Source organism: Oryza sativa, chromosome 10 (assembly GCF_034140825.1).
Source record: "Oryza sativa Japonica Group chromosome 10, ASM3414082v1".
Taxonomy (NCBI): domain Eukaryota; kingdom Viridiplantae; phylum Streptophyta; class Magnoliopsida; order Poales; family Poaceae; genus Oryza; species Oryza sativa.
Window position 1 is genome coordinate 7,463,792 of NC_089044.1, and position 13,467 is coordinate 7,477,258.

Here is a 13,467-nt window from a genome sequence, read left to right on the forward strand (position 1 = left end):
CAACATTAAAAAGTAACTGATTAGAACATCCAGACCATACCATCGGCAACATGAAAGAAAACACAGGTGCACATCGTATGCAACATTAGAAAAAAAAGAGTGAAACACTCTAGTGCAAGAAAGATAAATAATACACCGCATCAAGCCTACATTTGTCTTTTCCTCTAATCTAGTGGCCGTATCCATCTTCATCCTCTTCTCAGGTGGCCAGATGTGAGCTCCCTATGTTCATGGAAGTAACCCTAGCCCATTGATCTCCCTCGTCGTTGACCTCCACGGCCGCCTACTTCAGTTTATTATGGATACCTTCTCGGATCCCTTCAATTTATTAGCGATGCCAAAGAACCTCACGCAAAGTGTGTTGGCCGAGGATGCCACCGTTAGTGGCACGACAGCAGCATAGATAGAAGCAGAAGCATCGGTCAAACTACACGGAGATAAGCCGGAGCTGCTGCTCTTGCGTTGGGACTGCGGTGGCTGCCACAACCTGCTGCTGCTGCTCCTGCTCGTCCGCTTCTTGGTTAGAGAGATAAGCCAGAGCTTATCCAAGATAAGCAAGGGATATGTCTTTCAGCTATTGGTTGGCACCGAAGTGTCTGAGGCATCCGGAAACCTGTTCAGGAGCATTTCCCGCTGCCCACAAACCAGTTCAACAAATATACACATGCGCATGTGCGCACACACATATACTCCCGTCGTTCCATGTTATAACACGTTTTGGCCTCTCCGTCACTCAACTAGATTAACTAACATACATATGAATTTGAACATACAACATACATATGGAGCACGTACTAGGATCTATGCATGAATATATTCAAAATCCAAAACATCTTATAACGTGCAATAAAAGAAGTAGCTATTAATAGTAGAAGAGAAGATGAAATTAAAACCACTAATACTAACTTTTATACTTGGTTATCATAAAAATAATTTTGTTATATTATTGTCGATGCGCCAAGCTAAGATTTACTAAATTTGGTCGTTAACAATTATATTAAACAATTGTGTTAGCCGTTAATGATGAATTCATCTTACACCACTAACAATAGACTATGAGCCACACTGATCTCTACATCTACTAATGGGTTGGGTATTAAAACACATTCTCTCTCTTGGGCTGCATATCTACCTTGGTACAATTATGTAAACCATTCATGGGCCCAACTCCCAAGGTTCATCCTTACCGTACACGTGTGCTAGAGCAACCTGAGATGACACTATATCTTCAATACAAAGCACAGCCGCTATCCACCTCCCCTTCCCCTTCCCTACCGCTGCTGGCCCCTATCATCCATGAGATTGTATATCTTTTAGATCTAGCTCCTTTGCAACTTGGGAGTTGGAATCTCTTTGTCTACAAGGACCATAGAGAAATTAACTCTTCTCACCATAATACATATTGATCACACCACTTGCTTAGCGTCTTAAGGTTTGTTAACGGTAACTCCTCGATCCTATGCTTGGCTAACTTGAATTACTTAATTATGCAACCAGATTTGTGAGATCTTGTAGAGAAGTCATCCAAGGATTCTATCTTATAGCCCCTAATGCCATTGGCATGAGTTCCTTCGCGCAGGTGCGTTTGACCTGTTGCTTATTTGGCACTGAACACTTTTCAAGATCTGGTTTTGGTAGGACATTTACCCCCTTCTTTATCTCTAAAAGATGTCCTAACCATCCTAACATATGTGTGTGTCTGCCATTAATGCAATATGTGTGTATGCCATTAATATAATATGTGTGTATGCCATATTCATGTGTAATCCCCATAAATATAATATGTGCATATGCCAAGGCCATTATATATAACAAGCCATGAGTAGAACTTGCGAAATGAATATTCCATTTCATTCAGGCTTTTTACATGTTTTCCCTTTGTTCATGCTTTAAGCAAAAATATGATGTCAATATTTAAAAACAAACTATCAGTGCTTTTATCTGTTCTTCAGTTCTACAGAGAGGAAAGCACAGGAAAACTATGTTGTCCATTCCTGAGGTCAAAAGGTAGCTGGAACAAAATTGTCACAAATCTCAAGCCTCCACTCGACATGGATGTGAGCTTATCTTTCTCCCCATACTAATGTGTCTATTATTTCTCTATGTTTATGCCATGTCTTATTTTCTGCAAAGCAACCGCATTGAACAATAATTAACACATTATTACTACATCATCATTCTTTTCAGGTGTCAACCTCCAGCATTGATCCTGTAGAATCAACTATTTCCTGTTTGGGTGATTAAGCAAAAGAAAACTACAATATAATATTAAAATGTTAGAGTAAATTGGTGTACTGCCCATTAACTATTAAGTTGTGCTTGTCAAATGTTTCTTTCATTGCTAAAGATGATCAACTCCTACACAAGCTACTAGCTAAATCTCCATCAAAGTTGCTTTATAATTTAAGAAAGAAAGGTAAATGTATGACTCCCCAAACGTTTTTGTTGTTGGTTTGGAGGAAGTTAAGAAAGAAAGTCCGATTATCTTTAGAAAAATAAATTATGCCTAAGGAAGTCAATTGAATATCTTTGTCTAATCCAACAGGTTTTTCATAGATTTGTTAACAAAAAGCAATTATTTCTGAAACCAGGGATGGCTAGAAGGGTATTAGTACCGGAAAACCGTAGGGGAGGCCACTAGGAAGGATATTTGTATCTAGGATTCAGGAGGGTGTCAAACAAAAAAAAATACATATAGAGACAAGAATCGTTGCTCCAACCATGTTAACTATGATAGCTCTTGCTGATCGTCCTTGTACAATTTGGGAGCCAATACTGTTTGCCTCACTAGTTCCTTCTTCCTGTTAACTAGACATTTTGTCTTCTATGTCGAAGGCCGATAGCTATCTCCAAATCTTGTATTACTATACCATTGTCTCACACTAACTTGCATTTAATATTTTCTAAATCTCTCCATAATCCACATGCTTCCACTTCATCCACAAAGTAGGGCCCTCTGACTGGAGCTAGCTCGAACATGAGAACCGTTCAATGTTGAGTCCTTTAACCAGCCATCTAATTAACACTTAGGGCCAATTAGCTCATGTCCACCCACCGTATAGCAGCCAAAATGCATCCTCTTCTCGCTCGCTATATATGGCGTGGCACTGCCCACTCATCTATAACCCTTCGATTCACCCCCCCTCTGTTCAACTTCAAGAAATTGCAAGGTATCTATTGCAGCAATTTATCAGTTACTAGTAATTTCCATCAGCCCCCCTTTAGTTTTCTCAGTAATTAATTTCTTCAACCTGCATCTGATTCCCTGCTTTCAACATCTCTCCTAGAGTCACAGTTTTAGGTGTGCAATGCCCAGATTATCTTCATGTTTTCTTTTTCTCTGGTTGTTACTTACTTTATGGATCTAATCCCATTCAGCTTATTGGATCAATTCATCTACTTTTTTTTTATTTTTGTACGTACAGATCAGCTAGGTCAGTCTGGTATTGTAATCTTGTTTATACAGATAGACATCTTTATCGCTTTATCTGTTCATTTGTTTTTCTTCTGTAAAGCTAGATTGTGCGCACATCAACCTCTGTAATACCATATTTTATCCTTTATACTACTCCCTCCGTTTCATATTACAAGTCGTTTTGACTTTTTTCAAAGTCGAACTTTTTTACGTTTGACTAAGTTTATAGAAAAATATAGTAGCATTTTTAACATAAAACAAGCATATTATCATAACATATTCAATGCTAGATTTAGTGAAACTAATTTGGTGTTTAAAGTGTTGCTAGTTTTTTTCTATAAACTTAGTAGAGTTTGACTAGGAAAAAAGTCAAGCGACTTATAACATGAAACGGAGGGAGTAAGCGATGTTCTATATACTCTTTCATGCTAAATCTTTCATTCTTACTTCTCTGCCCCTGTTTTTTAGCTTAAAATCTCAGTTTTATTTTCTCTAATGACGTATTTTTCTCTAATTTGTAGGTGATTTCTCAAACTTTCATGGTTGCACTATGATCTTCTATATTTTATTGTTATTATCATAATATCGTCATGACTGGGGCAATGACATCAAGCATTTTTAATCAGAGCACAAATGAACGCAATTCTCGGCAGCGTACAATGTCAGTATTTCGTACTGTTGGAGTTGTTCCAAATTCACTTCAAGATATTGGCCGGGCTTCTGACGAAGCGGAGCGGAGGCCCAAGCCGGAGGCTTGGTACGGTATATATGCCCTTGCTAGGGTTTCGTGGAGACTTGATTCTCTTGTAAGCCGCCATAGGCGTGTAACCCAAAACTCTTGAGATAGTGAGATTGTTGCTGGTTGGTGCCCGTGGTTTTTTCCCCTTTCGCATTGAAGGGGTTTTCCACGTTAAATCGTGTGTCTCCGCTGTGATTGTTTTTCGTTTACTTCATATTTCTATACGTCGTTCATAACACGTACTACCCCATCGCAAACCTTTAACTAGCTATACAACACACTTTTACCTTTTGCGAATATCTTTCCTATGATAATCAAGTACGGTTATTACTCAATAGGGTGAGTTTGTCCCTTTTTCTTGGTTCGTGTCACAAATTATGAAGTGTTGTTTGGAAAATACTTTGGTTCAGGTGCCTGATCCATGGCAAAAAATTGGACGCCAACCCTCAACTTTGCTTGTCCTGTTCTTAATTTGTTGGAGAGATAATCCAGAGTAAGCGAGGATGAGCAAGATATATGTCTTTCAGCTATTGGTGGGCAGCGAAGCGTCCGAGGTGTCCGGACAACTGTCCAAGAGCATTTCCTACTACTTGCAAATAAGTAGTGTTCTTTCTTTGTCCTTTGTTTATCTCCGCTGTCATTTGGAGATTTCATAATGCATTTTTAATTGTTGCATTGTTTTGGTGATGGCAGATGATTTCCTTTATTATGGAGTTGATGAATGATTATTTAGCCAGATTATTAGGTTCATAACACGAACTAAAACTTTGCATAATATTTGACCAAACCATCATCCAACATATTCACACACACGTGCGCGTGCACACACTCACATATAGCTATTAATATAGTGGAAGATAAGATGATTTTGATTTTGATCCCTTCCATTACCTTCCCGTTAGTTGACCGTCTAATTTCTATGAAAATGACTATTTTACCCTTTGGATGAACATAGAAACTTATAAATTACATTATTAAAAATGTAAAAGTTTGTCACAGTAGACTATTATAGTTACGAGTTTTTTTGTATGATGCATTATGTATCACAAAATTTATTTTTAGATAATGAAAAAAATATGTATTTATTTTTTAAAAAAACTCCAAAAATAAGGAGCATTCATACAAAGATAGGAGCACCAATGCTCACAATAATTTTTTTTACGAATGCTGCCGATCAAAAAAAATTCATTGTCCTATTAAAATTTCAAATAAATATATTAATTTGTTGCATGTGTTTTATTTTCAAAATTTATGTCAAAATTTTCTGCACTAATTATTTAGTCTCATTAGTTTCATAAAATGCACATACTGTGTACTCAAATAAAATTTTCAATCATTTTTCAAGTTTATATTCAAACCTAAAGCATCAACGGCAAAAAGACATTTGCAACCAAACGTAATAGTGAAATGAAGGAAAATGTAATGGTAGGGGCATGGAAGGGATCAAGTTGAAATTTCAGGGGTATTAGAAGGGATCGGGTAAATTTCAAGGGTATGAAAGGGATTGAGTGAGTTTTCAAGCGTACACAGACTGTGGTGTATAAATGGAATAGATAATCATGATTATGTATTCATCAACCGTGCTTTTAGGGGAAAAACATTGAGAAAATCCCTTGTGTGCCCATGAAAACTTACCTAATCTCTTCTATACCCCCCTTCCCCCAATTTTACTCGATCTCCTCTATACCCCCGAATTTTCGTTTTGATTCCCTCCATACCCCTCCCGTTAGGTTTCCGTTTGATCTGTAACAAAATATGTGAGTTACATTGTTAGTATTTTCAAAAAATACCAAAATGCCCATGCCAGTGCCAACCCAGCTAAACAGATCCAATCCCCTTCTCTTCTCCCCCATCCTCTCCACGTGAGTGGCTACCGCGCGCCGCCAATCTCCAATCACGCCAGGGGCGACGCCGCCATCCCACCGCAGCCACCCTCCCGTCGCGTGCACCGCCCGCCGCCGCCCTCCCATTACGCGGTGGGGCGCCGCCGGCTATAGACCTCCCGTTGCGCGGTGGGGCGAATACCCTCTCGTCGCTGCGCCACCCAGCGCCGCCCTACTGGTAGGAGTAGCAGTAATTTTCATTTCTTCTTCTTGCTTATGTAAAGTAGTAGTTGATGAGTGATTTCTTGTTTATAGGAGTGGGTTGTTCATTGGTGTCGGTAAGTCAAAGAAAAATGGTTGAGGCCACCATCCCCTTCTCTGCACCACATCTACTTGGCATGGCAGATTCAAGGCTTAGCACGGTTCCATCATGGCTCCCCGTTTGGTAAGTGACCTAACTTGCTGTCATACCGTGTTCATCCATAGGATGGACCTTAACTACATATCTATTGGAAATCAAACTAGCCAGGGATCGAAAAAATGCTAGGGTGAAATATGATTGGTTTATTTTCAATAAGATGATAGACTCAAATGCTATGAGCTACAAAGACTTTGTTGCTGATATTGCAAATTCATATCCATGGGGGCCAAATGAAACCGTCACAATTGGCTATGTGAATATGGTTCATAAAATTTCTCATCATGTCACAACTGACCAGGATATGCTAGAAATGTTTGAAAAGTTTGTTGATATCAAGGTGATTCCAATGATTATTCGTATACATGGTATGAATGAAAATATTGATGAGTTAGACCACACTCTTGTTAAAGCAAACATATGTGTTCCTGATACTTCTTCTCTGGCAACCCCATCTCAAGTGGATTTCAGCCAACCTAGCAGCAGCACTCTGCCTTCTCATATCCTCGTGCCATCAGACAAAGGTGAAGCCATGAAGGGGCTGTCAATGAAGAATCCGAGGATGAATCTTGGGCTACATCTGAGGATGAACCTGAGGATGCATCTGAAGATGATGGTGTCAATGAATCTGAGGATGAGTCAATGGCATCAGATGGGATGCCAGAACATATTCCTAGCACAATTTATGATAAGGATGACACACCAATGATTTTAGGAAGCATATATTCTAACATTGACGAATTTAGATTGGCAATAGCACAACATGCAATTAAATTTAGATTGGCAAAGTGTGCTGCTCAAGGTTGCAAGTGGAGGATCCATGCATCCGTGGTTGCTGATGGTGTCACTATAATGGTATGTATTTAATTTAAAACAGCATGCATTCTTCAAGTTTATTGTCATATATGTATTTTATTGCGGTATTGAATATCTTTTCATTTCAGGTGAAAACCAATCCTTTTCCACATGAATGCTCAAGTACGAGAAGAAGTGAGACTATCAAGGCTGCAAGCAAGTTTTGGATTTGTGAGAAGGTAAAAGATTGGTTGTTGGAGGATGCTACTGTGGGAGCAAAGGAATTGCAAAGAAGGATCCATGAAACACATAAGGTTAAGATCAACTACAAAAGAGTGCATGTTGGCAGGGAGCTTGCTATCACAAAGTTGTATGGTATTTGGAGAGAGAGTTTTTTTTTTTGACCGGGAAACAGTGGGGGAAGCCCCCACGGTTAAATTTCATATATAAAAATGAAAGAAATTTATACAAGCAAGAAAATTACAAGACGTCAATCCATGTTTGCAAAATAGGTCTATCAACTATCCTAAGTCTAAGTAAATGTAGACTTAGCTCCTCCTTGAGATTAGATTTCCATCTCTGAACAGAAGGTTGTATATGCTTAAAGATTAAATCATTCCTTTGCTTCCATAACAGCCAACAAGCCACAAGAAAGATCTCCATAAAGCATGAAAGATGAGGTCGGGCACTCCTATGAGATTGCAGCATTTGATGAAATTCCTGTGTTGTGTCCCAAGAAAAACCAATTGTGTTCCAACAAGCAATTGCAAAAGGGCACTGGAAAAATAAATGCTCTCTAGTTTCTCGCAGACCTAGGAAGCATAAAACACAAGTAACAGGAACATTTGGCGGTTTGCAATGTCTTCTTTCCAACAAATCTCTTGTATTAACTCTATCTAGGAACAACAACCAGGCAAAGACTTTAACCTTCATGTATACTTTGCTGGACCAGATCCATGGAAGGGTTACTGCTGGCTGTATGGACCAAAATGATAGCTTATAGAATTTATTAGAAGAATAAAGATCATTACCCCAGATGTATGTCCATTTATCCACCATGGAGTTCAAAGAGATTTGGGTAACATCCTCCAGGAAAACTTTATATTCCTCATATGCTTGAACTGATAGAGGAAGAAAGAACTGATCATCGACTGACCTTGAATGATGCTAAGCAACTGTGTCCAATTTGTGTTTTGTGAACGAAAAGAGTGTTGGGAAGGAGTGAGCAAAAACCTTTCCATTACACATATCATGCCAAAAACTTATAGAGCATCCGTTATTAATGATAGGACGTGCAAATCCTCTAAAGAGAATTTCAAGCTGAGCAATCTCTTTCCACCAAAATGATCCACATAAAACTGCGTCCTGAGGAAGCTTGTGAGAATAGTAAGTGTTCCAAATCAAACTCACCCATGGAATTGTCTGTTTATTAAAAAACTTTGTAAGATGCTTAAGAAGCAGCGCTCTATTTTGTATTCTTAAGTCAATGACCCCTAGACCCCCTTTCTTCTTAGGCCTACAGACCTTTCCCCAAGCAGCCAAACATTTCTTGGTTGAATTAAGATCCTTTCCTCTCCACAAAAAGTGTCTTCTAGCTCTGTCAATATTTTCAATAACTGCAATAGGGAGCTGTAAAGAACACATATAGTAGGTTGGCATTGCAGAAAGGACTGAGTTTATCAACATGAGTCTGTCCCCATAGGAGAGAGAGTTTTGACACCGGGAGTGCGTGAAGCACATGGTCACCAACTTCAAAAAGTTTACTTGCAAGATTTTTTATGATAACCTTTGGCCTGTGGCATATGCATGGAGCCCTTACTTCTACGAGAAACATATGGCAGCCATGCAAGAAGCTTAACTAGAAGCATCAGCATACCTTAGGAAGTATCACAAAAGGCTATGGAGTAGGAGTCAGTTCTCTATAGTTTGCAAGGTTGATTATGTGACAAATAACCTTGCAGAAAGCTTCAATAATTTTGTCGGCGCTAGGGGATGGAATTCCCGAATACCCGGAGCGTACACCGTACTAGTCCCATGATCAGTGGCTAGTACACGAAACCACAACCTTGTCATCACATCCATACATAATACACATACAAATAGATAACATGGTTCACATAACTTAGCGAGTGCTCAAGTCATACAACATAGATAGGGCGGACCGGCCAAATGGAAGAGTTTAAACGCAGCGGAATAAGAGTAGCAAAATATATATGTTCTTCTGTATGCCCATCTACCAAACCACCACAAGCAACTGACTAGGAATCACCCTAGAAAGAACCATCCTCGAAACCTCCGGTACCCGGTGCAAAGTACTCATCACTGGGCATCTCATTTCCTGCATCAATGTCTAAAAACAACAACAGGAGGTGGGTCAATACAAACGTATTGGCAAGTCCTACCCAAACCTTGGGAAGCCTATGTCTATTGCAAGCTGAGATCAAACGAGGCTATGTTTGTGGACTAAATTTCAGCATAAAGCAAATTTTGATTCACAGTAGTAAGTAGTAATAGATTGCAACAAAATTTGTAAAGCAATAAGTAAACAATAGTAGTAGTAACATAAGCATCATATTAATATCATCCTTGTGCCCTCCATGGCAGCAAGTAACCATTTCACTTTCAGCCCACACCGAGCAAAGTCATCACCAATTTCCCACCATGCCAATTTCACAAAACATTTATTAAACCACCAACACTATACTTGTATCATTTCACCAAGTCGCTCGTGACCGTGAGCACGGCTAATCGATTAGTTCAACACCCTGCAGAGGCTGTGCACTATACCCACATGACATAAACTAGCAACCATGTAAACCATGTCACGCGATACCAAATGGTACCCGATTTGCTAGCATATGACGAAGTTACTACATTACTCAAGCCTAACCTTGCATGAGCACGGCCAGTGTATACCCACACTAGGAGCAACCCTAGTGCCGCTAGTCCAGGGGGCCTTCGCTGGTACTAGCGCCGTGAAGTGAACCATCCGTTCCCTCAACGAGGCACTTAACCGTTATATTGGATACGCTTAGACGCCTAGGCACAAACCGCACTAGGTAGCTCCTATAAACCATCATTCCGACTAGTCCATACTACTACGGCCTCCCAATGCAAGGTTAGACATTAAGCAACTTCATAACTAAGGTTACCCTATAAATAACACATGTGGTTGCACTGTAAATCTTAGTTGGTGACACATAGCTCGGTCCTTAATCGACTCGGGCAAACACTCCCCCTATCGGTATGCAACTACCACCATATGCACACCACTTGCCGCCCAAGTCTAAAATCATCACTTTTCAGTTTTCAACTTCACAAATAACAGAGGCGACACCTCTGTCCAACATTTTCAAATAGCCAAAATTTTGAAGAGTGAATGATCCACCGTTTGTAACATACGAAACTCTAAGCATGGCTAAGCAATAGCTATATTAGTAGTGCGAATATACCCAAATTGGTACTTGGACAGTACCACAGCCCATCCTAGATGTATCAACAGTAACATAATCAATAATCAAGGAGGATAAGTGCAGCAAATAGGAGTTGCTCTACCGAAATCCCACATTTTGCAATGTCGCGTGTAATTTATAAACAATATAGCATTTGCAAAAATATAGGATTTAACATGTTCGAAGGAGGAATTGAATAGGACTTGCCTTGCTCAGTGAACTCCTCACAAGTCTTAGGTTCCTGCTCACACTCCTCTATGGCTGCAACTTCGTTGTCTATTCAAATTTAAACGAAGTTCAAATGAACACCAAATAATCACCAAAAATTAAAAATGCTCAAATATGCATGGTTCTGGTACAGTAGATGGGGGATGATTTTAGATGAATTTAGGTGAAAGAATCATTTAGATCCGAGTTCGTATGCCTTAGATATAAGCTTTCAAAGTTTAAAATCCTGAAATTGAAAAACATACTATTGACTGATTGTAAATTCGAATTTTTCTGTACATCTGCATGATATTTGTGCAATATTTGCTCTAACCATTTTAAAGAGAATAACATGAGGATCATACTGAAATTTGGTTCATTCAAATCGGAGTTAAAATGAATTCCCTGTGATTTTTCAAAGATTCAGCATCTTACTGTGTAAAAATAAATCACAGAAATCATTTTTTTCAGGTTTTTCCTTTATTTGACAGTGGGGCCTACATGTCGGGTGGAGCTTAACGTGAGAGATATGCATAATGCAGAAAGCCCCCCCAGTTATAGCTATTAACGGATGGGTCCTTTTCGGATCAAATCTCCTCTCAGCAAATATGCATCGGTATCCCTGAGTGTTTTAAGAATTACAAATAGGTCATCGTCTTCTTCCTACAAACAGATCGATACAGGAAACATGGCTGCCATGGGAGGTCTCGCATGCAGCGGGCGAAGCGGCTGCAGCGACTACGTCCTTAACCAATCCTCTGAATGGAGCCTATAGCAGATGAGAAAGCTCACCCCGGGCACGGTTTGGGTGGAAGCGGTGAGGGGAGCTCCGGGGACGGTGTTCTGCTCCGACGGCGAGTGGCGTCAGCGGCGGGGCTTCTCCAACGATGGAACCTGTGGAAAGTTGAGGGGGAAAGTCTTATGGTGGTCCTAGGAGTTCGCTGGCACGAGGGATAGAGCTATAGCTCACCAAGGCAGCGGATCGATGGTGAGGACAGCGGCGGCGGTGTTCTGGCCGACGCGAAGGACGTCGAAGAGGCGGCGTTGCCCGTCGGTGTTTCGTCTGAGGACAAGGGTAAAATGGATTCAGTGAGGGATGCTAAGAAAGATGAAGCGAACGGTTTCTCTTGAGGCTCACCAGAGGGAAGTCGGTAGCGTCGTGGGCTCGCCGGCGCCGACGCGGGCGCTTGCGTTCCGGCTATCCCAAGGGACTCCCTTCCCTGTGTTTGCATGGAACGTGAAGAGGCGAGCTAGGAGAGAGTGTTGGCGCAAGGGTAGGCTTAAAGGTGGAGTTTGGACGCGGTGCTCGTGAGCTCGGTCTATGGCCATGTCACTGTCTCTCCTTTCTCGAGCAGCGCGGCGATGGAACGGGACGGCTGGGCGTGTCAGGAGCTTTGCTTCCTGTCCAGAAAGAGTAATGGAGGAAGAGATTTGGTCGGGGCGCGGAGGTTTGGCCGGAACGACTTCGTTCTTTCTCAATGGAGGCATACTCACGCGACGATTGGGGAGAATGGTGTGAGGTGGACGATGGGTACGGAGACACGGTGTCTAGGCCCACCTGCAGCGACGTCTAACGGCTAGGCTTCGCGGAGAAGGCTCGGCTTGGCGTGGTGGAAAGCTGAGTGGTGTAGTTTTCTTCTCCAAAAGAAGACGCATGCCACGTGTTCGATGACATGCCTACAAGGAGAGGGAGAGAGGAAGAGAAGGTGGGAAGGCTGGGTGGTGACCTGGGCTTTCCTACTGGCTGGTTAGCGGGGCCAAGGAAGGCTGGACCCAGTGGAATTGAAATAGGGTAGGGTGAGTGAAGGTCAAGTTGAATTTTCTCAAATTTAAATCACATGCTCACATTGTCTCTTTGACCAGCCATTTCGAGTGGCTTACTCTAAGGTGAAATTTTGGGCAAAAATACTGTGAGTAGAGGAGGTCATGATGGTAGAAAAGCAAGGGCAGAGGAGTTATGGTTTTACTGTGGTAGATTTTGAAAGAGGACTAAGTGATATGTTTTAATTCCAGTTTTTGACTGGTTTGACTAAATAATTTGAGGTACCAAATGAGCTGATAAAATAGTGCCAATTTAACTGAGTGTGTTTCATAATGTATACGAATTTTTTGAATTTTTCCAGGATTTTGCACACACAAATTAATTATTAAAATTATTCCAAGCTAGTTTTAATGCATATGAATGAAATGACGGATGCATGAAAAATTCAAAATCGAGCAAAATAATCTCAAAAGACAGAGGGGACCCCATTTCACTGATTATAATATGTATTCCAGGTTTTACAATTTTTGGGTCCATTACAAATTTGGTGAAAAATTGGAAAGCACTACATTTATATGACTTCTTGGAGAGGATTCGATGGTGGTTGTTGGTGAAATGGGATAAGAGGCAAAGAATAGGTAAGAAATAGTTGCACCAATAATGACATATCCTCCTAGGTTAGCCAATGTTCTTTATTTCATTGTATAATGGATATAGATCAGTTAGGTACATAACAATTCATTTTTCACAGTCCAAACATTCATTTCATTGAGGATAGTAAGACAAGGAACAATAGCTCAAGTTCAAGTAGATCAGTTAGGTAAGTAATTAGATCAATTATATCAATTTATTGGTA

General features: G+C 40.5%; 1 protein-coding gene and 1 pseudogene across 1 annotated transcript; one reads left to right on the top strand and one right to left on the bottom strand.

Moving 5' to 3' along the window:
- The first annotated feature begins 6,375 nt into the window (after window positions 1–6,375).
- Window positions 6,376–7,862, top strand: LOC107279066 (uncharacterized; annotated as a pseudogene).
- Window positions 7,863–9,290: 1,428 nt separating this feature from the next.
- Window positions 9,291–12,376, bottom strand: LOC4348261 (uncharacterized). The gene is made up of 5 exons (XM_015758369.3): window positions 11,988–12,376; window positions 11,820–11,912; window positions 11,642–11,743; window positions 10,850–10,918; window positions 9,291–9,540 (listed from the first exon to the last, which is right to left on the bottom strand). The coding sequence occupies exons 1-5, from the start codon at window positions 12,079–12,081 to the stop codon at window positions 9,461–9,463; spliced, it is 438 nt and encodes a 145-aa protein (XP_015613855.1). The 5' UTR covers window positions 12,082–12,376; the 3' UTR covers window positions 9,291–9,460.
- Window positions 12,377–13,467: the final 1,091 nt, after the last annotated feature.

What these genes read in the sequence shown, in the direction of transcription:
- LOC4348261 (XM_015758369.3), bottom strand. Translation starts at nt 12,081, where the DNA reads ATGCAAACACAGGGAAGGGAGTCCCTTGGGATAGCCGGAACGCAAGCG. An exon ending in ACGCTACCGACTTCCCTCTG is followed by an intron (nt 11,913 to 11,987) that starts GTGAGCCTCAAG and finishes CCTTGTCCTCAG; the next exon opens with ACGAAACACCGACGGGCAAC. An exon ending in ACCATCGATCCGCTGCCTTG is followed by an intron (nt 11,744 to 11,819) that starts GTGAGCTATAGC and finishes AACTTTCCACAG; the next exon opens with GTTCCATCGTTGGAGAAGCC.